This window comes from Phoenix dactylifera, chromosome 14 (genome assembly GCF_051530095.1).
Source record: "Phoenix dactylifera cultivar Ajwa chromosome 14, Ajwa_hap1_PhDact_Kaust_v1.1, whole genome shotgun sequence".
Classification (NCBI taxonomy): domain Eukaryota; kingdom Viridiplantae; phylum Streptophyta; class Magnoliopsida; order Arecales; family Arecaceae; genus Phoenix; species Phoenix dactylifera.
The window spans coordinates 1,638,688-1,665,715 of record NC_143203.1 but is presented as its reverse complement, the minus strand read 5'-3'; the positions used below and the strand labels follow the sequence as shown (position 1 = coordinate 1,665,715).

General features: G+C 40.0%; 2 protein-coding genes across 4 annotated transcripts in view; both read right to left on the bottom strand.

Moving 5' to 3' along the window:
- LOC103710834 (condensin complex subunit 2) overlaps positions 1-3,223 on the bottom strand; it is a 43,007-nt gene extending 39,784 nt beyond the window's left edge. Inside the window, exons 1-5 of one of the 3 annotated variants that reach the window (XM_008796735.5) lie at positions 2,724-3,223; positions 2,519-2,620; positions 2,283-2,403; positions 184-248; positions 51-111 (exon numbers count right to left, since the gene is read on the bottom strand). In XM_008796735.5, coding sequence (XP_008794957.3) covers positions 51-111; positions 184-248; positions 2,283-2,403; positions 2,519-2,620; positions 2,724-3,020 — 646 coding nt within the window. In that variant the 5' untranslated portion in view covers positions 3,021-3,223. Of the gene's footprint in view, positions 1-50; positions 112-183; positions 270-2,282; positions 2,404-2,518; positions 2,621-2,723 lie in introns of all 3 variants that reach the window. The other 2 variants (XM_088710291.2, XM_039118973.3) reach the window with 2 other exon arrangements.
- Positions 3,224-14,871: 11,648 nt separating this feature from the next.
- On the bottom strand, positions 14,872-16,248 carry LOC149751288 (uncharacterized). The gene is made up of 2 exons (XM_089927317.1): positions 15,305-16,248; positions 14,872-15,206 (listed from the first exon to the last, which is right to left on the bottom strand). The coding sequence occupies exons 1-2, from the start codon at positions 16,161-16,163 to the stop codon at positions 15,190-15,192; spliced, it is 876 nt and encodes a 291-aa protein (XP_089783443.1). The 5' UTR covers positions 16,164-16,248; the 3' UTR covers positions 14,872-15,189.
- Positions 16,249-27,028: the final 10,780 nt, after the last annotated feature.

Genomic DNA, 27,028 nt, shown 5'->3' with positions numbered 1-27,028 from the left:
CAGCAGAGGCATTAAAATTCTTATATTACAAGTAAGCCATATGATTTTACCTTCAATTTTTTTCACATTAAGAGCCTCAAAAGATGACTCCAGTGTTGATAAAGGTGACATCTGCAATTAATAAAGTGGTATGAGCTGAAAATAACAAATGAAAAATGTCAATTCCTAAGAAACCGTATATACCTTCGTTTCTAAGTCTTTCTTAGAAAGCCCATCCTCTTGAGCAATCCCATTATGATCATCAGTTTCTGTTGTGACAAACCACACTACTAGAATATTGATCAAAATTTACAACAAAAAACTGCTTGGCTACAGAAAATAACAACATTGAAATCAAACATGAACACCATAGTAGGAGCCCAGAGAGAAACATAAAATAGTGAGATGTGGACTTGAAACAATGCCCCTGTCAAAGAGAAAACTAACCTAGAACTTATTATGATCATATTAGCAAACTGGGAAAGAAAAAAAAAAGAATGAAAGAAAAGTCTATGCAGTTGGCAGCATTCCTTTATGTGGGATAACCTGAAAAGAAATGATAAGGAAAATTAGTTGATCAAGCCTTGTTGCTAAATAATTTACTTGGATCATGATTCTTCTGAGTTGTTGAATTTTCAGGTTGAGTAGACAATTTCACCAGCATACTTCCCTCCAGAATAAAGCCAACTCAATCACTTGAGAATGCAAGAGAAGTTACAAATCTTGAAAACATCTAGAATCGAGGACTTGAATGGCTCTGGTTGTAGAAATCCTAAGATGTTTTTGAGCAGAAATCTAAATGGATCCAGACCAAGACATATTTTAACTGTACAAAATATGAGAAAATGCACATGTCGAGGAGAAAAAGACAAATATAAAGAAATCTGAAAGGTCAAGTGACAGCAGTATATCTCCATATTTGATGCAAAGGAAAAAACATGTATAGAGGTCAGTCACAAAAGGAACAAGCTGAGCTTTACTGAACAGCAAGTAAATTTTTTCCAAATATTAATAAGCAACTGGTTGTGAGAAACTGTTGTTGAATCTTAGTCAGTATAAAAGGAATCTTTTCAGATATTACCGGTGTTAGACACTTGAAGTGGATGCTAAGAGTCAAACATGATTTATTAGCAGAGATGATGATGGAACCTAATTTGTGTAAAAGAGGATTTACTCATTTATCATAGAACTAATTTTCAGGAACTATGATCTTGAGAGGCTGCGCCTAGCATGTATTTAGACCCCCATCAATTGTGCGCTAGGGAGATCTTAAGTACTTATATATGTTTATTCCACCAAAATAGTGAACTAGACCTATGCTATGGAACAGGCTTGTCCCTGCTCCCTTCAATTATCATTTAGTCTTCATCTACGTTATAAACAATCAAAAAAATGAGAGAGATATTTGGTCTTTTCAATAAAATTCAAATCATCGCAATGTTTAATGTGCATTAAATGCACATTATTTCCTCAACTTATTTCTTGTACTTGTTCCTTCAACCAAATGCCAAAATATGCCTCTTTTGCAGAATAGGCGCATCTTTTCAACAGTATAAGCTATAAGGGATATCCCTTCCAAAGCTATTCTACAACCAAACATCCCCTCTAGGTCCTACTGTATTTCTAGAATTTTCCATTTGTACCTATAGAAGCTTGTAACAATTGTAGGTGCCCATAAATTTTTGAGCTTTTGTTCTTGTAAATATGCAATGTTGATTCCCCATTGCATAATTCTATCCACTACCAATGTACTCTTCCTAGTTAAAGTTATAACATTTCAAGTAGCAAAACAAATCTTTGTTTTTCTTTAGATTGGCTTCTTTGCATTCTTTGTTGATGATGTGGAGCCTTGTCTTCGTAAAAACTTCACCCCTAGGAGGCACCCTGGATCCAACTAACCCTTCCTTATTTCTTACCACAACGAGGATATGTCATGGTGCATTGCTTATGAGTGATAACTTGATCAGCAATTGCTCAGTTTTCATCACAACATGGTCATATTATGGCACATGATATATGAGTGGTATCCTAGCCAACCCCCCTGCCAACTTATCACAAACTAATTGGGTCGTGGCATGCTGCAACAAGAAAAGTTCTAGCACTTACGAATATCAGTTTAAAGGCCACTTCAAAGTTTGCCTTGCTTTTTAGCTATTAGCCATTGTTCCAAATCCAACCCTTTGCCTTTTTCTACTAAGTCTGAGACCAGCATTGGCAGTGTTCTATATTTCATTCATGGTAAATATAAAGTACAAAAACCACTTAGAGGGGGAAATTATAACTTCAAAAAAATAAGAAAAAACCTTTCTCTTCTTCTTCTCTGCCAGCCCGATTGATCCCTCCAAGGACCTTGTATGCCTCAGAATGCACCGAATCCACTCTCATAGAATATATCTTCACCCCAGCTTCCAGAGTGCAGCTTGCCTGCACCAGAAATAGTATTAAGTCAGTGAAGGAGGCCAACCCTTGCCATGTAAATACCAGCGCCAAGAAATCCAAAAGAATCAGCCAAAAAACAAGAACGAAAAAAAAATGAAACCTTCTGGAAATTGGTCTCGTCATCATCTTCGGGTCTAACTCGGATGATCTCACTGAGATGGTCTATGAGACCCAGCTCCCACGTGTTCTTCTGGTTTATCTTCTGCAGAACAAAAAGAGCAAAGAGAAAAAAAATTGAAGAAGATTTGAGATCATAACCCTAGATAGACAATGCAACATAAGGAGACATGAGGGAAGGGACGAACATTCTCGCTTGCGAGCTTGATGCAGTTGTGGAAGAGATCCATGATCTGGTCTCGGTCCAAGAGATCGTGGCGGGCAGAGGGTGCGGCGGAAGGGTTGGGGGCGAAGGACCGGCGGCGGATAGAGGCGGCGCGGGCAGCGCGGGCCTGGGCGCGTTCGAGCTCGTCGTCGTTGGAGCCCAGAGGGAAGGCGTGGGACGTCGGCGACTGCAGAAGGGCGGCCGTGGGAGTACGCGGCCGGTGCTTCGACGCCACCGGCCTCGAAGGGTTCGGCAGCGGGGTGCGGCACTCATCTCCCATTTTGGTGCCTCAATCCCCTTTCAGAAATCGCTCTATGGATCGATCCCTGGGACGAAGGGTTGCCCTCTTTTTTCTACTTTTGCTCACTCGCTTTAGATCGGATAGAGAGAGCAAGGGAGAGAGAAATTCGATTTCCCTCCGTCGCCGTATAATTTGAATCCAGAAACCGCTCGGACCTTCTCGTATGATATTTGGACAGCTGGAATGTTTAAACCCGGCTTTTTAGCTCTATATACGGCGTTCGGTGATTAATATAAGCCGAAATACCAATTTTGCCCCTATAATTCAGTAAAAACCATAGGTTGAATTGGTGAGGCTTTTAGGCATACCGAGTATTTTCCTGTTTGAAATGTATATGTGACGGTTGCATTGCTAAAATATACATTAGGAGCGGAGTCAAATATTTCCCCGAAAGATCTTAAGAGTCTTTGGGCCGCTTCCAAGCTTGGCGTAACAAGGAAATCTCCCAGCAGAAGAATGGGCAAGAGTTCCTCCCATCCAAAGCTTCGAAGGACAGACGGAAATTGGCAAAGGGTTTCAGGATGATTTTGGTAGCTAAAGTCCATTACATCTCTAAGTTCCGACCATCAGAAAGTGATATTCCGAACTAAAATTGTCACTTGAGGACAGGGAGGAAAAAATCTTCTATGCTTGGATGCAACCCAAAATTAAACCCTAAAGCCAACTTGAATCTAGACCCAAAAATCCACACAAACTAAGCTCTAAACTTGACCCGGGCCTAAAATACAATCACCATTCCCTTTAGAATCACCATTCCTTCAATTAAAGGCCGATGATTACATTCTTAAATGGAAAGAATGATGGGACTTGAAGTGGCCCAAATCTGACCTGCCAATCACAAGGAGACATATGCTACCGAGAGAGAAGGAGAACTTGTTTTAGTTGGACAAATCTTTCAAGCTGAACTAGATAAGAATGACCAAGAGATTGTTTTTCACCTAACTTAGAGCTCAAGAGCCTAATACCGGTTGGATAAGGACTCCATATATAGAAACAGAGGCTTGGCATACCAAGTATGTAGACTCTTCTTTTTGATTCATTATTGTTGCAGGGCTATGCAGCCCAAGAAGGAGGTGAATTAGGCTTTTCAGAAACTTTAAATAAAATGTAGTGGAATAAAACTTGATGAGTGCGTGTGAGTTGCAACAAATAATAAACAGAAGTAAATATGCAGGAATTTAAAGCACACAAGTCATTCACCACAAATTCATCAAATTTATAGTGGTTTGTGCCAACTCTGCATCTATGTCTACTCCTCAAGATACCCTTTTTGGAAATTTCCACTATAATCCCTCTAAGATTATAATCCAATTATTTTGATCGAGCTCATAATTAACTCATTTGATTTTCACCAAAAATCAACCAAAACTACTCCCAAGCCTCCTTCTAGGCTCAACATAATCCAATTCAAAATTTAGATGAACCTTTTTTCCAAGTTTCTGTTAGATGTATGCCCTAGAAGCCAATTTTGGCTGACACATTATTAATTCTAGGACATAATTTGTACTTGACTTTATTATTATTGAATAAATGAAAGGCATCTTTTTCATTCATATTATTATTGTGTCTATGAATCGTCCAAGGAATTAATAAGATGATGATGCATATTCTCAAGAGTTGAGAATTTGAGCCATGTATCATTAGTGATTAATTTCTAAATGCTCCTGATCGATGGATCATCACGAGGACGGTGATCGATCCGATGAGATCAGTGCACACATTACTTTCCCTATGGATGGACGAGACTCGAGTCCACGGTATAGGGACACTGAAGTAATAGTGCAGATGCTTGTTAGAGAATAAGGGTACTGAGCGTGACCAATACAAGAAGTCACTTGGATGTCTATCCACTCGTCAGTGACTTGCTTGATGTTGCAGTAGTGTGACTGATCCTTTGACCTGCGATGCTTCGGCTACTCACAGTGAGGTTATTGTAATTTGACTGCACACATACATGGTCTCTAGCCATATGGGTCCATGCAGTGTAGATTGGCTGCAGTAGGTTCACTGTAGGAGTAGGGTATGCACCTATAAGGAATCTATCGACCTTGATAGATAAGGAGAGATCCTATGTGATTTATAAGACTGAGTTCGTAAGACCTCGGCCGGGGCAGATTGCACAGTGGAGAAAGAGTTCTCCGCTCTCGAACTTAAGTCGAATAAATCTTGACATATGACAGACGAAGGGGTTTGACGAGTTATCCATGACCTCCGTCTTGTAGGGATCTACGATAGAAGGACTGTATCACACAATAACTGCACCTAGAGGTTCACCATTCTATTCTGCTGGGTAGCCACTACATGCTGCTAGGTGTCACTAGTGGATGGTGGGACTCATAGGGATTGTCTCGATGATCGATAAACCCTAATGAGTTGAGTTGAAATCGTTCCAACCCATTGAAAGGAGTTTTTCAATGATATTGAGATAAAGATCACAATATATCTCACTACCAGTCAGAATAGAACCTATGGGGTCACACACACTAGAAGTATTGACCGATCCGATGGTTGAAAAGTGATTATGAATCACGAGTAATCAATTCGATTGATAAGAAGTTGAAAAAGGAATGGAAATTGATTAATTAGACTTAAAACACGAATCCTACTTGGAGTAGAATTTCTGGAGTCCTAATTGGATTAGGACTGGAAGTCCTACTTGGAGTAGGACTGGGATTCCTACTTGGAGTAGGATTCCTACAATCCTAATTAGATTAGGATTTTGAATTCAATTTGGATTCCTACTTAGAATAGGATTCCTAGAAGTCCTAATTGGATTGGGACTTCGGATTCAAATAAGAGTCCTAATTGGATTAGGACTTCGGATTCAAATAAGTTCTAATTTGGATTAGGATTTCTTAAGTCACAATTAATTATTAATCCAATGAATCAAGATGACTCCTAATTAGATTAGGATTGAAGGGTTCAATTGAGTCATGATTCATTAAGTCCTAATTGGATTAGGACTTACCTAGATTAAACCCAAATTGGTTCACCCTTGGACTAAGCCTAATTGGATTAGGACTTAACCACATTAGGGCATCCCAATCGTTACTTAATGAGGATTAGGGCAACCATGAAGGAGGGGCACACGCCCCTCCTCCTTTTCTTTGCTTGGGGCGGCAACACAAGAGGGGTCGGCGCCCCTCTTGGAAGGTGATCAAGGTCTCCTAATTTGTAGGAGCCCTTCATGCCTTTAAAAGGACTTGTGGGCGGCACCTAGGATATAATTGAAGCTCTCTTCCTCCAAGCCGTAGCCACCCCTCTCCCCTCCTTGTTTCAGCCGCAAGCAAGGTGAAAGAAAAGAAGAGGCTTGGCGGCATCCTTTCTTCCCTCTCTTGGTTTCCAACGTGAGCAAGGGAAAAGGCTGCAAGCAAGCATTGGATCTTCATCCATCTTCATCCTTCTTCTTCCTCCTCCCAAGCACAATCAAGGGTTGATCAAAAGGGAGGAGATCAGCCATCAAAGTTATCTCTGCAAGGGAGCTAGCACCCCGGGGAGATAGAAAGCTTAGATCGGTTCCTGCTTCGTGTGGATACCCGTAGAGGCCGGGCACTTGAACGGCTTCAAGCGAACCTTCATCCAAAACCACGATCATCATTTTGCGGTGATCATCTATCCGCACAAGGTGAAGATCTGATCTTCCTAAGTTTTTAAAAGTATTTAATCCTTACCCATCTACGAACGGTTATCGAACGACGTTCATGCGATGAACGTCGATCCCGCTTATGCCGATTCCGCTGCCATCTGAAAATTTTTGAATTTTCTGCGGCATGGGCGGGTTCCCAACAGTTTCAATCCCCAAAACTTATCAACAACAAAGTATAGAGAGAACTACATAGTAAATGGATTACAACTTCTAAAATTTAAGTACATAAAAATAAATGGAGCCCTAAATCAATTGGTTGCTCTTGATTGCACTTGAATGCTCTTCACCAACTCTCTCGGTGGTGAAGGAGGTGATCTTTCAACACTTAATGACTACACTTAAATGTTCTCCTTTTTTAACCCCTTTTCTTTGTCTTGGCTATTCAATTACTCTTAATTTATTTTCTTCACAATCACTTCTTGTCCTCCTTTTGGCATTCTCATGCAATTATACCATCAAAGAATTGTTGGAGGACACTTCTAGCCGTTAGATATGCCAAAAAAGCTGTTATGAAACAACAATGTTTATTCTTATCAAACGAGTCAACTCGTCTCTTTTAGGGGTCTACTCGAACTAGATGTTATTTTTGTCGCACTCTGTCTTTCTTCTATGATAATTGTAGGGTCGACTTTTTTGGCTTTTGAAGTCGACTCGTCGATTAACAGGGGTCGACTTGTTATTTTCGTGGGTCGACTCTCCAACAAATTAAATTTTGTTGTTTTCTGTCTTTTGTCTATGGACATTCAGAGGTCGACTCGTTTGCTTTTGGGGTCGACTCTTCTCTGACTAGAGTCAGTTCATGATCTTCATAGGTCGACTTGCTAATATGCCGAATTTTATAGCTCTCTATTTTTTATCTATGGCCCCTTAGGAATTAACTCATTTGCTTTTGAGGTCGACTCTTGTTTGACTGGAGTCAGCTCGTGATCTTCATGGGTCGACTCGCCAATATGTTGAATTTTATAACTATTTGTCTTTTGTTTAATACTATTCTGGGGTCAACTCCTTTGCTTCTAGGGTCAACTCGTGAAGATGTATCAGTCTATATCAGTGTGCTAGGGTCGATTCATTGTATTCTAGCGGTCGACTCTTGAGATAGCCTTTGTTGAATTTGTTGTCATTACATGTGAGCGTTCAATGGTTACTTCGAGGTTTTTTTAAAGTAGAATCTGTGGAGTGATTGATTATAACCCTATTTGATTTTGATGAGCTCAAAGCATTTGAGTATATCTTATGTTTACTAATGAATTCAATCTAGTGTTTTAGTGAAAATCTTGTAAATTGATGGTTAAGTGTCTCTAGATTTGGTTCAAGATATTTTGGATAAGTTAAGAAGACAATTTGAACCAAAGTCTGAGACTCGAGTCGACTTCGGGCTATTACGAGTCGACTCCAAGCGTATCAGAAGCACTGGCACAGGCTCGAGTCGACTCTGGAACATTACGAGTCGACTCCGACTGAGAACTGACAGACAAACAGAAAGACCCAACTCAAAACCTGTCAGCGAGTCGACTCCTGAAGTGCGCGAGTCGACTCCGATGCTTACCGAGTCGACTCCGGAGTAGTATGAGTCGACTCCAGGGAGTTACAGTCTTACAGACAAAAAATCAGAGAGCAATTTTCGGACCCTGAGAGCCGAGTCGACTCCTGAGGAACGCGAGTCGACTCCGATGGGTGGCAGGTCGACTCCAAAGAAAGCAAGAGTCGACTCTCAGTGTAATACAAGGCAAAAGTCAGAGAGCAACTTTCGGACACTGAGAGCCGAGTCGACTCCCGCAAAGCCCGAGTCGACTCCGAGACAGCGCGACCCCAAAAAGACAGAAGACAATATTTTTGTCTCTCAGACGCGAGTCGACTCCAAGACAGCTCGAGTCGACTCCAAGGCAGCGCTACTCCAAAAGGACAGAAGACTGTTTTTCGAATACTGAGAGCCGAGTCGACTCCGGAACAGTTCGAGTCGACTCCAAGACTGCACGAGCAAAAAGACAGAAGATCGGGAGTTCGGGCTCTGAGCGCCGAGTCGACTCCCAGAATTTCCGAGTCGACTCGAGTGAGCAAAGTTGAAGTATAGCTCTATGGATTCCTTGGGATGAACCGACTCCAAAAGTGCCAGGTCAGCTCCAGATTTTGGGGAGTCGACTCCGGGTTAAGTCGAGTCGACTCCCAATCGAGAAGCTCACTTTAATTCAAATCCGGAACAGTTGCCGAGCCGACTCCAGAAAAGCATGAGTCGACTCCTGCTACAGCCGAGTCGACTCCAGATCGCGCGAGTCGACTCCGATCCCAACGGACACATTGTCAGGATGTGCAGAATGTGCAGAACGGCTAGTAAAGTGAGTCTAACGGCTAGTTTCCATGGGGAATGGTTTAAATAGCCACAGAGGACTGTAGCAAAGCAAAAAAAGTAACATTCCTTTCAAAGAAAACACAAGAACTTCATCTGCCAAAGGGATTTCAACAGAAAAGAAGGAAGAGAGCCATTAACTCCATTCAACCAACTCTTCCCAGCATTAAAGAAGTCTCCTCCTGCCTTCTAGTCTTCAAGACATTCAAGAGGAGACCCAAAGTTCGAGAAGCCCTCCTCTACATCATCATAAACTTGTTTGAGGGCTCTTAACTTTTCTCTTAATTATATCGCTGTATATCTGCTTATTTAGAAGCTGTATTTTTCTCTTTGTTCCTTCTTTCCATTTGTTCCTTACTTGATTCAATCAGGGGATTGAATCAAGGGTGTAAAGGTTTGTTGGTGAGCCTAGGTTGAAACCAACGTGTGAGGGTTCGATTGTGATCCCGGAAAAACAATCGGGTGGTTCTAGTCGGTGAGCCTGGGAAAACCGACCGAGTTCGTTGTGACCTCGTAAAACAACAAGTTGGGTTGTGAGCTTGTAAAACAACCGGCTGTAATCCGAGAGGTTATAGTGAATTCCCAAGTGAGGCTTGGGGAGTGGACGTAGGAGCAAGGGTTAGCTCTGAACCACTATAAAATCATTGTGTTTGTGATTGCTTGTGTCTCTCTCTTACTTTCATTTCATTCACAGCACATAGCATCTAATTAATCAACTTGCAAAAAGTGTTAATTAGTATTTCACAAATCAAATAATTGTAATAATTATTTTAAAACCCAATTCACCCCCCCTCTTGGGTTGTCTATCTGGGCAACAAGTGGTATCAGAGCCGGAACTCTTTTACCCAAAGAGTAAAAGATCAAAATGACAACCCCATTTGGTGAAGGAAAAATATCCCGCAAAATCCGATAAAAACGGATGCCAGGTCAGAAAATCAGTTTTAAAATTTTATCTATTTATTTATAACTGGTATAAATAAATAACATAACTATATTATGTTTACCATACCTCGATCCCGCAGCGGAAGATGGTCGAGGTACTCTGGAACAGAATCTGGTACAGGGCCAAGTGCTGGATCAGATACTGGATCAGATGCTAGATCTGGTACTGGATCGGGAACTGGATCTGGTGCCGGATCTGGTACTGATGGATCTGGTGCTATGCGAGGCCCGGATGTACGGACCCTCTACTTCACACGCACGCCAAGAAATGCAGGAAGGTAGGATGATGTCTGTATAGTGCAAAAACCCTTTTGCAAATAAACCCCTGGAAGAAAAGAATTTCAAAAATTCCTTCTTCCCTTTTTCTTTTTCTTTCTTTTCCTCTTTCTTCCCGTTTCCTTTTCCTCTCTTTTCAAGCTACTCAAAAGATCATGAATCTCCCCTCTCCCCAGATAAAATCTCTAGCTAAGAATGAAGAAAAAGCTAGCCTATTTATAGGCAAAGACAAGGCTGAACCAGGGAAGAGAAAACGCCAAAAGGGAAGAGTGAACGCCAAACGTTTCATGATTTTATTGAATTTTTTGAACCGTTTGATTTCAATTAAATCAGTCCTATATTAAAGAGGTTTCAAAACCGAAGAGACACGTCTCTTCGGATCTTCAAATGGTAGCCGAAAGAGGGAAGATCAAGCGGCCTTCGATGTGTTCGGAAGAAGAAGAAGAATGCGGTCCACGGGAGAAAGTTTCCAGAAAATTGGTCCATGGACCGAGGAAGAAACCAGAACCAAAAACGTGTCATTCAAATAGAGGGGCAAACACGTAAATTTCCAAATTTGACTTTTCTTAAATGGGTTAATTCAAATGGGCTGAATCAAATGGGCTTGGGTCCATTATTGGTTCCAAAACAAATTGAAGATCAATTTGAAAGATTTTGGATCCGAAAAAATTCCACATGAATCTGATTCATGTGAACTCCAATTAGTTCAATTTTCAGATCAATCCGAGTCACACTTGGACTAGAATAAATATGGAATAAATTCTAATAAAATCATCATTAAGCCCAATTACATTCATTTGAATCCAATTCAAAAACAAACTCAACAAATGAGTCCAAATCAATTTCAATTACATTAATTGAAACTTGATTAAGCCAGAATGCAGACATAATTAAATACACATCCATGAAATTCAGTATGTACCTCATGTTCAGTGCTAGCTGAACATAGACAAAACCAAATCTCAAATGACCCACAATTTAATTCTCAATTAAATTGGATCAAGTCCTTCCTACTTAACTTGACTTATGTGCGTGACTCCGATAGGTTCGAACACTAAGCCGGTAGTACATGAACCACTCCATGCACTAATCGAGGTGACCATCTAGCAATGATACCTGATGTCCGGATAGGTCGAATATGCAAAGCAACATTCAAGAACCCATTCATATGGTTACCGCATAATTCATCCTTTTGACCAACGATGCTCAAGATGACCTAAAGTGAACTGTCACACTTTGGTCCGGTCATCCATATTGTATTTCAATTAATTAAATTCGAGTGACCAATCACTTGGTTTACCCTGGCCAAGGTTTTACTAAATTGAAACACAGCGAAACATCAACTCCTATAATCTGGAGCGGTCAATCCCTTCTTGACTCATACACAGACTTCGCGAGTACTTGACTGCACCCAGCAACTTTTCAATATCTGAATTAGAAATTCAGATCGTTCAGTGCCAAAGTACAGTGAGTTGCTTGCAAGTCACCGTGATAGTCTCAGGTCTAAGGGATACTTATGCCCATATGCTTTGTGAGCTAACTCCTGACAGTGGAGTGCTCAACAGGTGAGTCACTGTTCAGCGACGATGTACTCCTACATCTCACCTATATGCCATACCAGTGTCTCCACACTCCTTGGTTAAGAGGACAACCAACTAAATGGCACACAACGACCTATACTTGACATAGCTATCGTCCAATTGACAGCTCGTCATTTGGTCGCGAACTGGTTTAAGGACTAAATGATAAAACCTCTTTTATCCACTAAATTAGTCCTAAGGACTTCATCACAATACACAGGAGTTCAATTTGAAGATGCAACACTTGTGATAAATAGAAAATTGCCAGAATAAACTTTTATTCATTTTAATAAAACATATACATAATTCAATTTCTTACAATTAAAAAATTGGCTTTGGGACACAATTCCCAACAACTCCCACTTGAACTAAAGCCAATTTGTACAGTATCTAATACCCATCTTCGATTTGTGATAATCGAACTCCTTTACAGAAAGGGCTTTAGTGAATGGGTCAGCTAGGTTCTCCTTTCCATCGATCTTTTGAAGATTGACGTCACCTCGTTCCACGATCTCTCGTACAAGGTGGTAGCGACGCAGAATGTGCTTGGTTCTATGGTGGGACTTTGGCTCCTTTGCTTGTGCAATGGCTCCAGTATTGTCACAATACAAAAGAACTGGACCATTGATTGAGGGAGTAACACCAAGTTGATTTACAAACTTCTTGATCCAAACAGCTTCCTTTGCCGCATCTGATGCAGCAACATACTCTGCTTCGCATACGGAATCGGCTACTGAATGCTGCTTGGAACTTTTCCAGCAGACTGCTCCTCCATTCAGGGTAAACACAAATCCTGACATACTCTTACTGTCATCATGGTCTGACTGAAAACTAGAGTCTGTAAATCCCACAAGTTTTAAGTCAGATTCTCCATAGATTAACCATTGGTCCTTAGTATTTCTTAAATACTTAAGGATAGTTTTCACCACCTTCCAATGGTTCTCACCCGGATTAGACTGATACCTACTTGCTACTGCTAGTGAGTAAGCAACATCCGGTCTTGTACATGTCATGGCGTACATAATAGAACCTACTGCAGAAGCATATGGGATTCTACTCATACGCTCTCTCTCTTCGGAAGTTGTCGGACAATCTTTCTTAGAGAGAGAAATTTCTTGGCCTATCGGAAGATAGCCCTTCTTGGAATTCTCCATGTTGAACCGCTTCAACATAGTGTCGATGTACGTGGATTGGGATAATCCAAGCAACCTCTTAGATCTATCTCTATAGATTTTCATCCCTAGGATGTAGGATGCTTCTCCCAGATCCTTCATGGAGAACTGTGATGACAGCCAGAGTTTCACATTTTGTAATGCTGGAATGTCATTCCCAATTAAGAGAATGTCATCCACATATAAGACAAGGAATGTGATCACTGAACCATTAGCCCACTTGTAAACACAAGGTTCTTCTTCGTTCTTAACGAAGCCATACGTTTTGATAGTTTTATCGAAACGTATGTTCCAACTTCGAGAAGCTTGCTTAAGTCCATAAATGGACTTTTGTAGCTTGCATACTTTGGACTCGTCTGTGGATATGAAACCCTCAGGTTGTATCATATACACCTCTTCTTCCAGCTCTCCATTTAGAAAAGCTGTTTTCACATCCATTTGCCAGATTTCATAATCCATATATGCTGCTATAGCTAGCATGATCCGAATAGATTTTAGCATTGCCACAGGGGAAAAAGTCTCGTCATAATCGATACCATAACGTTGACGATACCCCTTGGCAACCAGACGGGCTTTATAGGTCTCCACCTTTCCGTCTGCACCTCTCTTTCTTTTGAAGATCCATTTGCACCCTATGGGTTTTATCCCTTCGGGTGGATCAACTAGTGTCCATACACTATTGATTTTCATGGACTCCATTTCGGATTTTATGGCATTAAGCCACAACTCAGAGTCAGACCTCTGCATAGCATCCATATAGGTGATCGGATCCTCATTGTTCTCATCGAGCTCAATAGGATCCGCGTCATGGACCAAGAAACCGTAGTATCTATCCACTTGACGCGGCACTCTACCGGATCGCCTTAATGGTGCTTCTACATTGGGCTCCGGGTTTGATCTAATCAAAACCGATTCTGTGGGTTCAGTAGATTGTGTTAAATCTTCCACCTGCTGAACTTCACTAAGTTCAACCTTAGAGGCAACAATTCCTTCACCAAGGAATTCCTTTTCCAAAAATGTTGCCTTAAGTCCTACGAACACCTTTTGTTCATTAGGAAGGTAGAAGTAATAACCCCTAGTTTCCTTGGGGTACCCTACAAAATAACACTTATCGGATCTAGAACCAAGTTTGTCAGTTTGAGAACGTTTAACATAAGCCGGACATCCCCAAACCCTAAGGTATGAAAGTGTCGGCTTACGCCCAGTCCATATCTCATATGGAGTCTTCTCAACAGACTTACTTGGAACCTTATTTAGTATTATACACGCAGACTCTAAAGCATAACCCCAAAAAGATAGAGGCAGACTAGTAAACCCCATCATGGATCGAACCATGTCTAACAGAGTTCGATTCCTCCTTTCGGATACACCATTATGCTGAGGTGTTCCTGGAGGGGTCCATTGTGAGAGAATCCCATTCTCCTCTAGATAAGTCAAAAAATCACCGGAAAGGTATTCTCCTCCTCAGTCTGACCGAAGGATCTTAATACTCTTTTCAGTCTGTTTTTCTACTTCATTACGAAATCGTTTGAACATTTCAAATGATTCCGACTTATGCTTCATCAGATAGACATACCCATACCTGGATAGGTCATCTGTGAAGGTTATGAAGTAGGCATAATCACCTTTGGCACTTACGTTCATAGGTCCACATACATCAGTATGTATGAGGCCAAGAACATCGCTGGCTCGTTCACCCTTTCCAGAAAAAGGTGACTTGGTCATTTTACCCAGTAGACAGGATTCACAAGTTGGCAATGATTCACAATCATTGATTTCTAAAATGCCTTGTTGGGCTAACCTGTTTATCCTGTTTTTGTTTATATGACCAAGCCGGCAATGCCACAAATAGGTTTCATTGACTTTATCTAATTTAGGGTGTTTATTAGATGTGTACATTACATTCACAGGCAATGATAGAGTATAAATGCCATATTTCATTTGTCCACTGAAAATTTTAGTATCATTCAAAATGATATCACAAAATCTTTCATTTATATAAAAGGTATAACCATTCTTGGCCAAAAAGCCTACAGAGATGACATTCATCAAGAATGCTGGACAAAAGTGACAATCATCTAACATAACTACTCCAGACTCAAAAAACAACTCAATGACTCCTAAAGCTAGGACTGGAACAGATCTTCCATCACCAACATTTAGGAATCGATCGCCGTTCTTGAATCTTCTACTTACTTGAAGTCCCTGCAAAGAATTGCAAATATTAATTGGACTTCCGGTATCCAATACCCAGGTAGTAGAATCATAAACAGAAAAATTACAAGGTGTTATCATATAATTACCTTGTGCAGCAACTGTTTGCTGCATTTTCTTCTTTGGCCTGTTTGGATCAAGGGACGCTAAATAAGCCGGACAGTTCCGCTTCCAGTGACCCTGCTTCTTGCAGAAGAAGCATTCTGCCTTACTCTGATCAGATTTCCGCTTCATAGTCTGTTTGGGCTTAGAGACCCCAGCACGAGCTTTCTGCATCTTCTTCTTCTTTCCTTTCTTAAAGGAAGAAAGTCCTGCAGAAGTCCCACCTACCACATTCACCGACTCCTTTTTGAGTTGGTGATCCTTCTCATAGGTCTGCAGTAATCCTAGCAAACCATGATAGGATACTTCAGGTTTAGTCATTCTATAATGACTAAGGAAGGTCAGGTAGGACTTAGGAAGTGAATTCAAAATGGCATCCTTGCCCAATTGCTCATGCAAAGGAAAGCCAAGTTTACTTAGGCGATCAATTTGTTCGACCATGTACAATACATGATCGGTGACCGATGCCCCTTCCCTCATGCGGGCATTGAATATAGCGCAGGAGGTCTTATGTCGTTCAACATCATCAGGTGTACCGAAAGACTCCTTCAACATTTGAAGGATTTCCACTGGCTGCGCTTCCTCGAATTTACGACTAAACTCGTCATTCATCGAGGCCCTCATGATGCAACGCACTGTAGTGCGATCGTTGAGCCACTTCTGATAAGCGTCTCTGATTGCACGTGGTGCATTGGCTGCAGGTTCCTCAGGTGCAGGATCCGATATCACATACAGGATCCGCTCATGCTCCAATACTATTTTCATCTTTCGATACCAGCTATCGAAGTTAGGTCCATTAAGCTTATCATTGTCTAATAGTGTTCGGAGGGACAATGAGTTAGCCATATCTGAAAAATAAAGGAAAAACCCAACTAATCAGTATATGATTTATTTAATCCTAAAGACTTGGACTTTAGTCTAAAGTTTTCTCCCACTGTTTTAATCGAATTAATAGCCTCTACCTTTAATTCGAGGAATTACTTTAATTCCTTAGCGGGTACTAGAATCCACATGGACTGTATACAGGCCCGAGGAAAGCTCGGCCAACCCATATGCATCTAAGGGTAGGTACATTACCAATTATTTCTCTAAATAATTTCTAGTATTTTATTTTGCCCCAGGTGGTAATCAGTAGGCGGAGGCCTCCACTGAAAATCCTGGTCAGATCCAACCATTAATGAACTAACTCGATGACACTACCTAATGTATGATCAGGCCCGAGGAAAGCTCGGCCAACCTAATCACAATCAGATAGCTCAAAGAGCTATCATATAATGAAGGATAATTCCAATATTCAGATGAACACCAGACGGAAGCGTCCTGCATGTCCAACTGGAATACTGGACCAATTATCATCCATTTTAATGGGAGGCTATGACCTAGTTATCTATATAACTATATCATTTTAAGGACCTAATAATTTAGAGGATTTTAGAGAGACTGATAATTCTATATCCTCCCACTGACTGCACTGAGTCATATAGAGGACATAGAATTTCATTGGTCTATGGACATCTAAATCAGTCATACTGATTTCCTTATTGACATGGGTGAGTACCAAGTCTCAAGATATCTAAATCAAAGCTTAAACGACCACTTTGGCCAGGTAAGAGAGATCACGGGAGGGTTCCGCCATTAACCGTCTTTCCTAGACACCAACAGAGTTGGCCAGGAAAGAGGTAGCCCCAATTAATAACCGTAGATCCAACTTGCCTTAGACACCAAATGGTATGTCAAGTTGATTTAGATAGTCATTAAGAACTCAGGCTCGACCACTGAGCCACAATCAGATCCAATTGAAGTGTTTGGACATGATCAACAAAACTATTGAGTTTGATCAAATTAGAAAAATGAATTTAGTCTAATACAACTATTGATTCCAATTCAATTCTAACATTAGGTCTAACCTAATCAACTAATCTGATTGTGCTAACCCATGCCCCAAAATCCATGTTCAAATTTAAATTTTAATTCGAATTTCAAATTTTGAATTTTAAATTTTATTTGAAATTCAAATTTTAAATTTTAAATTCAACATTTAATTCTTTATTAAATGTATTATGATCATGGATTCAAGGTGTCAATTTATTCTAAATATAAATAATTTATATTTAAACTTTATGGTCATAATAAATTTAAAACTGAAATTTCATAAACATCAATTATGCATAATTTCACAAAAATAAACTATTTATTTTATGATACAAATTAATCTCAATTTTGTGCTAGGACAACCTTTTCACTATAAGGGGTTAACCTTATAGCAGGACAACCTTATAATTCAGCACAAGATTGATATTTTATCAATAAATCTAGATCTAATCTAAATTTAAAAATTAAATCATGCACAATTCTAGATATTATAGGCCAATTCCATCGGCCAACCTGGCTCTGATACCAGTTGAAGGGAAAATATCCCGCAAAATCCGATAAAAACGGATGCCAGGTCAGAAAATCAGTTTTAAAATTTTATCTATTTATTTATAACTGGTATAAATAAATAACATAACTATATTATGTTTACCATACCTCGATCCCGCAGCGGAAGATGGTCGAGGTACTCTGGAACAGAATCTGGTACAGGGCCAAGTGCTGGATCAGATACTGGATCAGATGCTAGATCTGGTACTGGATCGGGAACTGGATCTGGTGCCGGATCTGGTACTGATGGATCTGGTGCTATGCGAGGCCCGGATGTACGGACCCTCTACTTCACACGCACGCCAAGAAATGCAGGAAGGTAGGATGATGTCTGTATAGTGCAAAAACCCTTTTGCAAATAAACCCCTGGAAGAAAAGAATTTCAAAAATTCCTTCTTCCCTTTTTCTTTTTCTTTCTTTTCCTCTTTCTTCCCGTTTCCTTTTCCTCTCTTTTCAAGCTACTCAAAAGATCATGAATCTCCCCTCTCCCCAGATAAAATCTCTAGCTAAGAATGAAGAAAAAGCTAGCCTATTTATAGGCAAAGACAAGGCTGAACCAGGGAAGAGAAAACGCCAAAAGGGAAGAGTGAACGCCAAACGTTTCATGATTTTATTGAATTTTTTGAACCGTTTGATTTCAATTAAATCAGTCCTATATTAAAGAGGTTTCAAAACCGAAGAGACACGTCTCTTCGGATCTTCAAATGGTAGCCGAAAGAGGGAAGATCAAGCGGCCTTCGATGTGTTCGGAAGAAGAAGAAGAATGCGGTCCACGGGAGAAAGTTTCCAGAAAATTGGTCCATGGACCGAGGAAGAAACCAGAACCAAAAACGTGTCATTCAAATAGAGGGGCAAACACGTAAATTTCCAAATTTGACTTTTCTTAAATGGGTTAATTCAAATGGGCTGAATCAAATGGGCTTGGGTCCATTATTGGTTCCAAAACAAATTGAAGATCAATTTGAAAGATTTTGGATCCGAAAAAATTCCACATGAATCTGATTCATGTGAACTCCAATTAGTTCAATTTTCAGATCAATCCGAGTCACACTTGGACTAGAATAAATATGGAATAAATTCTAATAAAATCATCATTAAGCCCAATTACATTCATTTGAATCCAATTCAAAAACAAACTCAACAAATGAGTCCAAATCAATTTCAATTACATTAATTGAAACTTGATTAAGCCAGAATGCAGACATAATTAAATACACATCCATGAAATTCAGTATGTACCTCATGTTCAGTGCTAGCTGAACATAGACAAAACCAAATCTCAAATGACCCACAATTTAATTCTCAATTAAATTGGATCAAGTCCTTCCTACTTAACTTGACTTATGTGCGTGACTCCGATAGGTTCGAACACTAAGCCGGTAGTACATGAACCACTCCATGCACTAATCGAGGTGACCATCTAGCAATGATACCTGATGTCCGGATAGGTCGAATATGCAAAGCAACATTCAAGAACCCATTCATATGGTTACCGCATAATTCATCCTTTTGACCAACGATGCTCAAGATGACCTAAAGTGAACTGTCACACTTTGGTCCGGTCATCCATATTGTATTTCAATTAATTAAATTCGAGTGACCAATCACTTGGTTTACCCTGGCCAAGGTTTTACTAAATTGAAACACAGCGAAACATCAACTCCTATAATCTGGAGCGGTCAATCCCTTCTTGACTCATACACAGACTTCGCGAGTACTTGACTGCACCCAGCAACTTTTCAATATCTGAATTAGAAATTCAGATCGTTCAGTGCCAAAGTACAGTGAGTTGCTTGCAAGTCACCGTGATAGTCTCAGGTCTAAGGGATACTTATGCCCATATGCTTTGTGAGCTAACTCCTGACAGTGGAGTGCTCAACAGGTGAGTCACTGTTCAGCGACGATGTACTCCTACATCTCACCTATATGCCATACCAGTGTCTCCACACTCCTTGGTTAAGAGGACAACCAACTAAATGGCACACAACGACCTATACTTGACATAGCTATCGTCCAATTGACAGCTCGTCATTTGGTCGCGAACTGGTTTAAGGACTAAATGATAAAACCTCTTTTATCCACTAAATTAGTCCTAAGGACTTCATCACAATACACAGGAGTTCAATTTGAAGATGCAACACTTGTGATAAATAGAAAATTGCCAGAATAAACTTTTATTCATTTTAATAAAACATATACATAATTCAATTTCTTACAATTAAAAAATTGGCTTTGGGACACAATTCCCAACATTTGGATCTTCCCACATTGAGGGCCAGTCCACCCAAAGACCCCTATTCTTTAATGGATCCGACTACTCATATTGGAAGGCTAGGATGAGAATATTTATCCAAGCCCAAGACTATAAGATGTGGACCATTATACTAAATGGACCATACATCCCATCCATTTATGTAGAGGGTGTCACTGTACCCAAACTTGAAAGAGATTGGGATGACAATGACTTTAGGAAGGCACAACTCAATGCCAAAGCAATGAATGTGCTTTACTGTGCATTAGATAGAAATGAATTCAATAGAGTCTCTATTTGCAATTCTGCAAAAGAGATTTGGGATAGACTTGAAGTGACCCATGAGGGCACGAATCAAGTCAAAGAATCCAAAATAAATATATTAGTTCATAAGTATGAATTGTTTAAGATGGATTCTAATGAAACAATCACTTGCATGTTCACTAGATTTACTGACATTGTCAATGGCCTAAAAAGCCTTAGCAAAAATTATACTAACAGTGAGCTTGTCAGGAAGATTCTTCGCTGTCTACCAAGGTCATGGGAAGCCAAGGTGACGGTAATCCAAGAAGCCAAGGACTTGAACAGGCTTCCACTTGAGGAGCTTCTTGGATCCCTAATGACGCACGAGCTCACAATGAAACAACACAGCGAAGAAGAGTCCTCTCACAAGAAAAAGGTAATAGCATTAAAATCTGTTTCAACTAACAAAGACTTATCTTGCAGCAGTAGCAGTGAAGAGGAAGATAATGAGGGAGATGATGATGAGGCTCTCCTTGTAAGAAAATTCAGAAGATTCATCAACCGGAAGAAGTCTTCACATCAAAGGAGAGGCCCCTCAAGTTCCTATCACAAGGATAAAGGTAAGGAAAGGGAAAATGAGGGGATCGGTTGTTATGAGTGTAAGAAGCCGGGGCACTTCAGAGCTGAGTGTCCTTTGCTGAAGAAGGGGAGCAAGTACAAAAAAAAGAGAGTCCTCGTCTCCACCCTATCGGACTCCGATACATCTTCATCATCATCGGATGAGGAACAAGAAGAAAAGGCCAACCTTTGTTTTATGGCTAACGACAATGAGGTAACATCCGGAACACATTTGGATTTTACTTTTGATGAGTTATATGATGCGTTTAATGAATTAATGGATGAATATAAGACAATAAGTCTTAATAACAAAGAATTAAAAGTAACTAACCAAACTCACCTCCGTAAGTATGATACATTAGTTAAGGATAAAGATGTTTTTATTAAAGAAAATGCAGAACTTAAGACAAGCAACCAAATCTTGATTCAAAAGAATAATACCTTAACTAAAGATAACGAAAGGCTGAACAAAGAAATATTAGAACTTAAAAACAATAAACATATCTTAAAAGAGAGTCTCACAAAAGAACTAAATAATCTAAAAACAGAAAAACAAAAATTGACACTAGAACTTGAAAAGTACAAGCCTTTTGTAGAAAAATTTACATATAGCTCAGAAAAATTAGAGATGATACTTAATAGTCAACGAGCTGTATTCAATAGAGCGGGTTTAGGGTATAAACCTAAAAATAAGCAAAAACTCCTTAGTAATTTCTTTGTTAAAGCAGGGGAGAGTAAAACTAAGAAAATAACATATTTTTGCTGTGGAACATTAGGACATAAAGCAAATGTGTGTGATTATAGAAAAGAAAAAACTAAAAGAAAAATTAAAAGGGTTTGGGTTCCAAAAGGAACCAACATTACTAACCATGAAGGACCCAAGAAAACTTGGGTACCTAAAGTTGTATGATTTGCTTGTGTAGGAGTGTCTTGCAGCCAAGGTAGATAAAAATTGTTGGTACTTGGATAGTGGCTGCTCAAGACACATGACGGGTGACAAGGATCAATTCTTCACCCTTGAAGCTAAGAAGGGAGGTGCTGTGACTTTTGGAGACAATAACCAAGGTCACATCATTGGTATAGGTAAAGTACAAATTACCTCTTCAACCTTTATTGATAATGTTCGATATGTTGATGGTCTTAAGCATAATCTACTTAGCATTAGTCAATTATGTGATAGAGGTTTTGATGTTTTGTTCAAACCATCACTATGCATCATAACCAACTCAAATGCCAATAGTTTAGTTTTTAAAGGAATAAGACGTGGAAATGTGTATGTTGTAGACCTTGAGGATCTTGCCAAACATAACCCATATTTGGTTGTTAATGAAACTAAGGATAATGATGCTAGTTGGTTATGGCACCGTAAGTTAGGTCATGCAAGCATGGACACAATATCAAAACTAGTTAAAAGAGATTCCGTGATAGGTTTGCCAAAACTAAAGTTTGAAAAGAATAAAATTTGTGAAGCTTGTCAATATGGCAAACAATCAAGGAACTCCTTTAAATCCATAAAGTGTGTCTCTACCTCTAGACCTCTAGAACTACTACACATGGATCTATTCGGACCAACTAGAACCACAAGTCTAGGCGGAAGTAAATATGGTCTAGTTATTGTAGATGATTTTTCTAGATATACTTGGGTCATGTTCTTAGCTCATAAAGATCAAGCATTTTCGATATTTAAGAAATTTCATAAGGAAGTAACAAATGCTAGAGATACTTCAATAATAGCTATTAGAAGTGACCATGGAACCGAATTTGAAAATCATTTATTTGATGAGTTTTGTAGTAAAAAAGGGATAACTCATAATTTTTCTGCACCTAGGACACCACAACAAAATGGAGTTGTGGAAAGGAAAAATAGAACTCTAGAGGAAATGGCTAGAACCATGTTATGTGAAAGTAACCTCCCTAAGTACTTTTGGGGAGAAGCCATCAATACCTCATGTCATATATTAAATAGAGTTTTATTGAGACCCATTATAAAGAAAACACCTTATGAACTTTGGAAAAACAGAAAACCAAAGGTAAACTATTTTCATGTCTTTGGATATAGGTGTTTTGTTCATAATAATGGGAAAGATAATCTAGGAAAATTTGACTCTAAATCTGATGAGGGTATATTCTTGGGGTACTCTACAACTAGTAAAGCCTATAGAGTCTTTAATAAAAGAACCCTAGTTATAGAAGAATCCATACATGTTGTTTTTGATGATTCTAGTGATATCTCTTCTAGTAAGAGAGTCAATCTTGATGATGATGCTGAAATTCTTGAAGAAAAGATTGATGAGATGACATTACAAGATGATGAACAAAAATTAATTGGAAATGCATCATCAAGCCAAGAGGCTATTGTGGATCATGGGATGACTAAGGCTTGGAGGTATGCTCACGGGCATCCTAAGGAATTAATTTTAGATGATCCATCTCAACCTATTAGGACTAGAGCATCTCTTAGGAACTTAAATAATCATCTAGCTTTTGTCTCACATTTTGAGCCCAAACACATAGAAGAAGCTGAAAAAGATGTAAATTGGATAAATGCAATGCAAGAAGAATTAAACTAATTTACTAGAAACAAGGTATGGAATCTAGTTGAACGACCTTCTGAATATTCAATTATAGGTACCAAATGGATATATAAAAACAAACTTGATGAAAATGGAATTGTAATAAGGAATAAGGCTAGACTAGTAGCAAAGGGGTATAATCAAGAAGAAGGTATAGATTTTGATGAAACCTTTGCTCCTGTAGCTAGACTCGAGGCAATTAGATTATTATTAGCATTTGCATGCTCTAAGGATTTCAAATTATTTCAAATGGATGTAAAAAGTGCATTTTTAAATGGGTATATTAATGAGGAGGTGTATGTGGAACAACCTCCTGGTTTTGAAAATCATCAATACCCTAATCATGTGTATAAACTGAACAAAGCACTTTATGGTTTGAAACAAGCACCTAGAGCATGGTATGAAAGACTTAGCAAATTTCTACTAGATCATGAGTTCTCTAGGGGAAATGTAGATACAACACTGTTTCTAAAGAAGAAAAACAAAGATATGTTAGTAGTGCAGATTTATGTTGATGATATTATTTTCGGTGCTACTAACAATCGCCTTTGCGAAGAATTTGCTGACTTGATGCAGAGTGAGTTTGAGATGAGCATGATGGGAGAGCTGAACTATTTCCTCGGGCTTCAAATCAAACAATCTGAAGAAAGGATCTTCATCAATCAAGCTAAATACATCAAGGAGATGCTTAAGAAGTTTGATATGGAGGGAAACAAGTCAATCAGCACACCCATGAGCTCATCATGCAAATTAGACCAAGATGAATCAGGTAAATCTGTAGATCAAAAGCTATATAGAGGTATGATAGGATCTTTATTGTATCTCACTGCAAGTAGACCTGATATCATGTTTAGTGTATGCATGTGTGCTAGATATCAGTCTAATTGTGGAGTGATTGATTAAAACCCTATTTGATTTTGATGAGCTCAAAGCATTTGAGTATATCGTTTGATTACTAATGAATTCAATTGAGTGTTTCAGTGAAAATCCTGTCTAAAGCGTCCCAAGACTTGGTTCATAAGTTTTGGATAAGTTAAGAAGTCAGCTTGAACCAATGTCTGAGACTCGAGTCGACTCCAGAGTATCGCGAGTCGACTCCAAGCGTATCAAGTTCACTGGCACGAGCTCGAGTCGACTCCGGATCAGTACGAGTCGACTCCGACTGAGAATAGACAGAAGAACAGAAAGCTTCAACTCAAAACCTGTCAACGAGTCGACTCCCAAAGTGCGCGAGTCGACTCCGATGTTCACCGAGTCGACTCCAGGGTAGTAAGAGTCGACTCCAAGAGGAACACAAAGAAAAAGTCAGAGAGCAGTTTTCGGGTCTGAGATTCGAGTCGACTCCAGTGGAACGCGAGTCGACTCCGATGGTTGGCAGGTCGACTCCAAAGAAAGCAAGAGTCGACTCTCAGCGGTACACAAGGAAAAAGTCAGAGAGCATTTTATTGACTCTGAGATTCGAGTCGACTCCCGCAATACGCGAGTCGACTCCGAGACTCCGCGACCATCAACAGACAGAAGATCAAGTTACTGCCTCTGAGATTCGAGTCGACTCCCAGACAGCTCGAGTCGACTCCAAGACAGTTTCACATCAAAAAGGCAGAAGACCAAGTTTCGGAAACTGAGAGCCGAGTCGACTCCGAGGAAGCTCGAGTCGACTCCAAGACTGGACGAGCCAAAAGACAGAGGATCGGGAGTTCGGGCTCTGAGATTCGAGTCGACTCCCAGGACAGTCGAGTCGACTCGAGTGGATCAAATTCAAAATTGGATCCACGGACTTCAGTGGATGAGCCGACTCCGAAATTGCCAAGTCAGCTCCAGAAGTTGGCGAGTCGACTCCAGGTCAAGACGAGTCGACTCCCAGTCGTGAAGGCAACTTTAATTCAAATTTGGAACAGTTGCCGAGTCGACTCCGGAAAAGCTTGAGTCGACTCCCGCTACAGCCGAGTCGACTCCTGATCGCGCGAGTCGACTCTAACCCACCAACGGACACATTGTCAGGCTGCGCAGAGTGTGCAGAACGGGCAGAAAAAGCTCTCTAATGGCTAGTTTCCGTGGGGGTTGGTTTAAATAGCCACAGAAGACTGTAGCAAGGTAGAGAACAACCATTCCACTCCAATTAATCAAGCATTCTAGCTCTGCAACGTGTTCTTCAACGAAAAAGAGGAAGATCTGCATTTACTGCATCCACCTACATCTTCCCAACAATTAAAGCCTCCTCCTCCTGCATTCAAGTCGACTACACATTCAAGAGGAGACTCGGAGTTCAAGAAGCCATTCCTCTTCTCCAACTTAAAAGCGTTTGAGGGCTTCTAAACTCCTCTTTGATTATATTGTTTTTATCTGCTTTTGAGAAGCTGTAGTTTTCTGTTTTCTTCTTTTCATCTACACATTGTATTTGCTTGGTTCAATTGGGGGATTGAATCAAGGGGATTGAGGTTGGTTGGTGAGCCGAGTGTAAAACCAACGTGTGTAAGGGTTTGATTGTGATCCCGGGAAAACAATCGGGGCGGTTCTAGTCGGTGAGCCTGGGAAAACCGACCGAGTTCGTTGTGAGCTCGTAAAACAATAAGTTTGGTTGTGAGCTTGGAAAACAACCGGCTGTAATCCAAGGGGGTTATAGTGAATTCCCAAGTGAGACTTGGGGAGTGGACGTAGGAGCAAGGGTTAGCTCCGAACCACTATAAAACTTGGTGTTTGTGATTGCTTGTCTCTATTCTTCTTTCTCTCATATCACTCACAGCACTTAGTAATTAATTAATTAACTTGCAATAGTTTTTAATTAGTCATCCATAACAACTTAAATTATCTAAATTATTTTAAAATCCAATTCACCCCCCCTCTTGGGTTGTCTATCTGGGCAACAAGTGGTATCAGAGCCAAAACTCTTCCACCCAAGAGTAAAAGATCAAAATGACAACTCCATTTGGATCTTCCCACATTGAGGGTCAGTCCACCCAAAGACCCCCATTCTTTAATGGATCCGATTACTCATACTGGAAGGCTAGGATGAGAATATTCATCCAAGCCCAAGACTATGAGATGTGGACCATTATAGTAAATGGCCCATACATCCCATCCGTATATGTAGAGGGTATCACTGTACCCAAACTAGAAAAGGATTGGGATGAGCATGACATGAGGAAGGCACAACTTAATTCTAAAGCTATGAATGTGCTTTACTGTGCCTTAGATAGAAATGAATTCAATAGGGTCTCTACTTGCAATTCTGCAAAAGAGATTTGTGACAGACTTGAAGTGACCCATGAGGGCACGAATCAAGTCAAAGAGTCCAAAATAAATATTTTGGTTCATAAATATGAACTATTTAAAATGGATTCTAACGAAGCAATTACATGCATGTTCACTAGGTTTACTGATATTGTCAATGGCCTAAAAAGCCTTGGCAAGAACTATACTAACAGTGAGCTTGTCAGGAAAATCCTTCGGTGTCTACCAAGGTCTTGGGAAGCTAAAGTGACGGCAATCCAAGAAGCCAAGGACTTGAACAAATTACCACTCGAGGAGCTTCTTGGATCCTTAATGACGCACGAGCTAACCATGAAGCAACACAACGAGGAAGAGTCCTCCCATAAGAAAAAGGT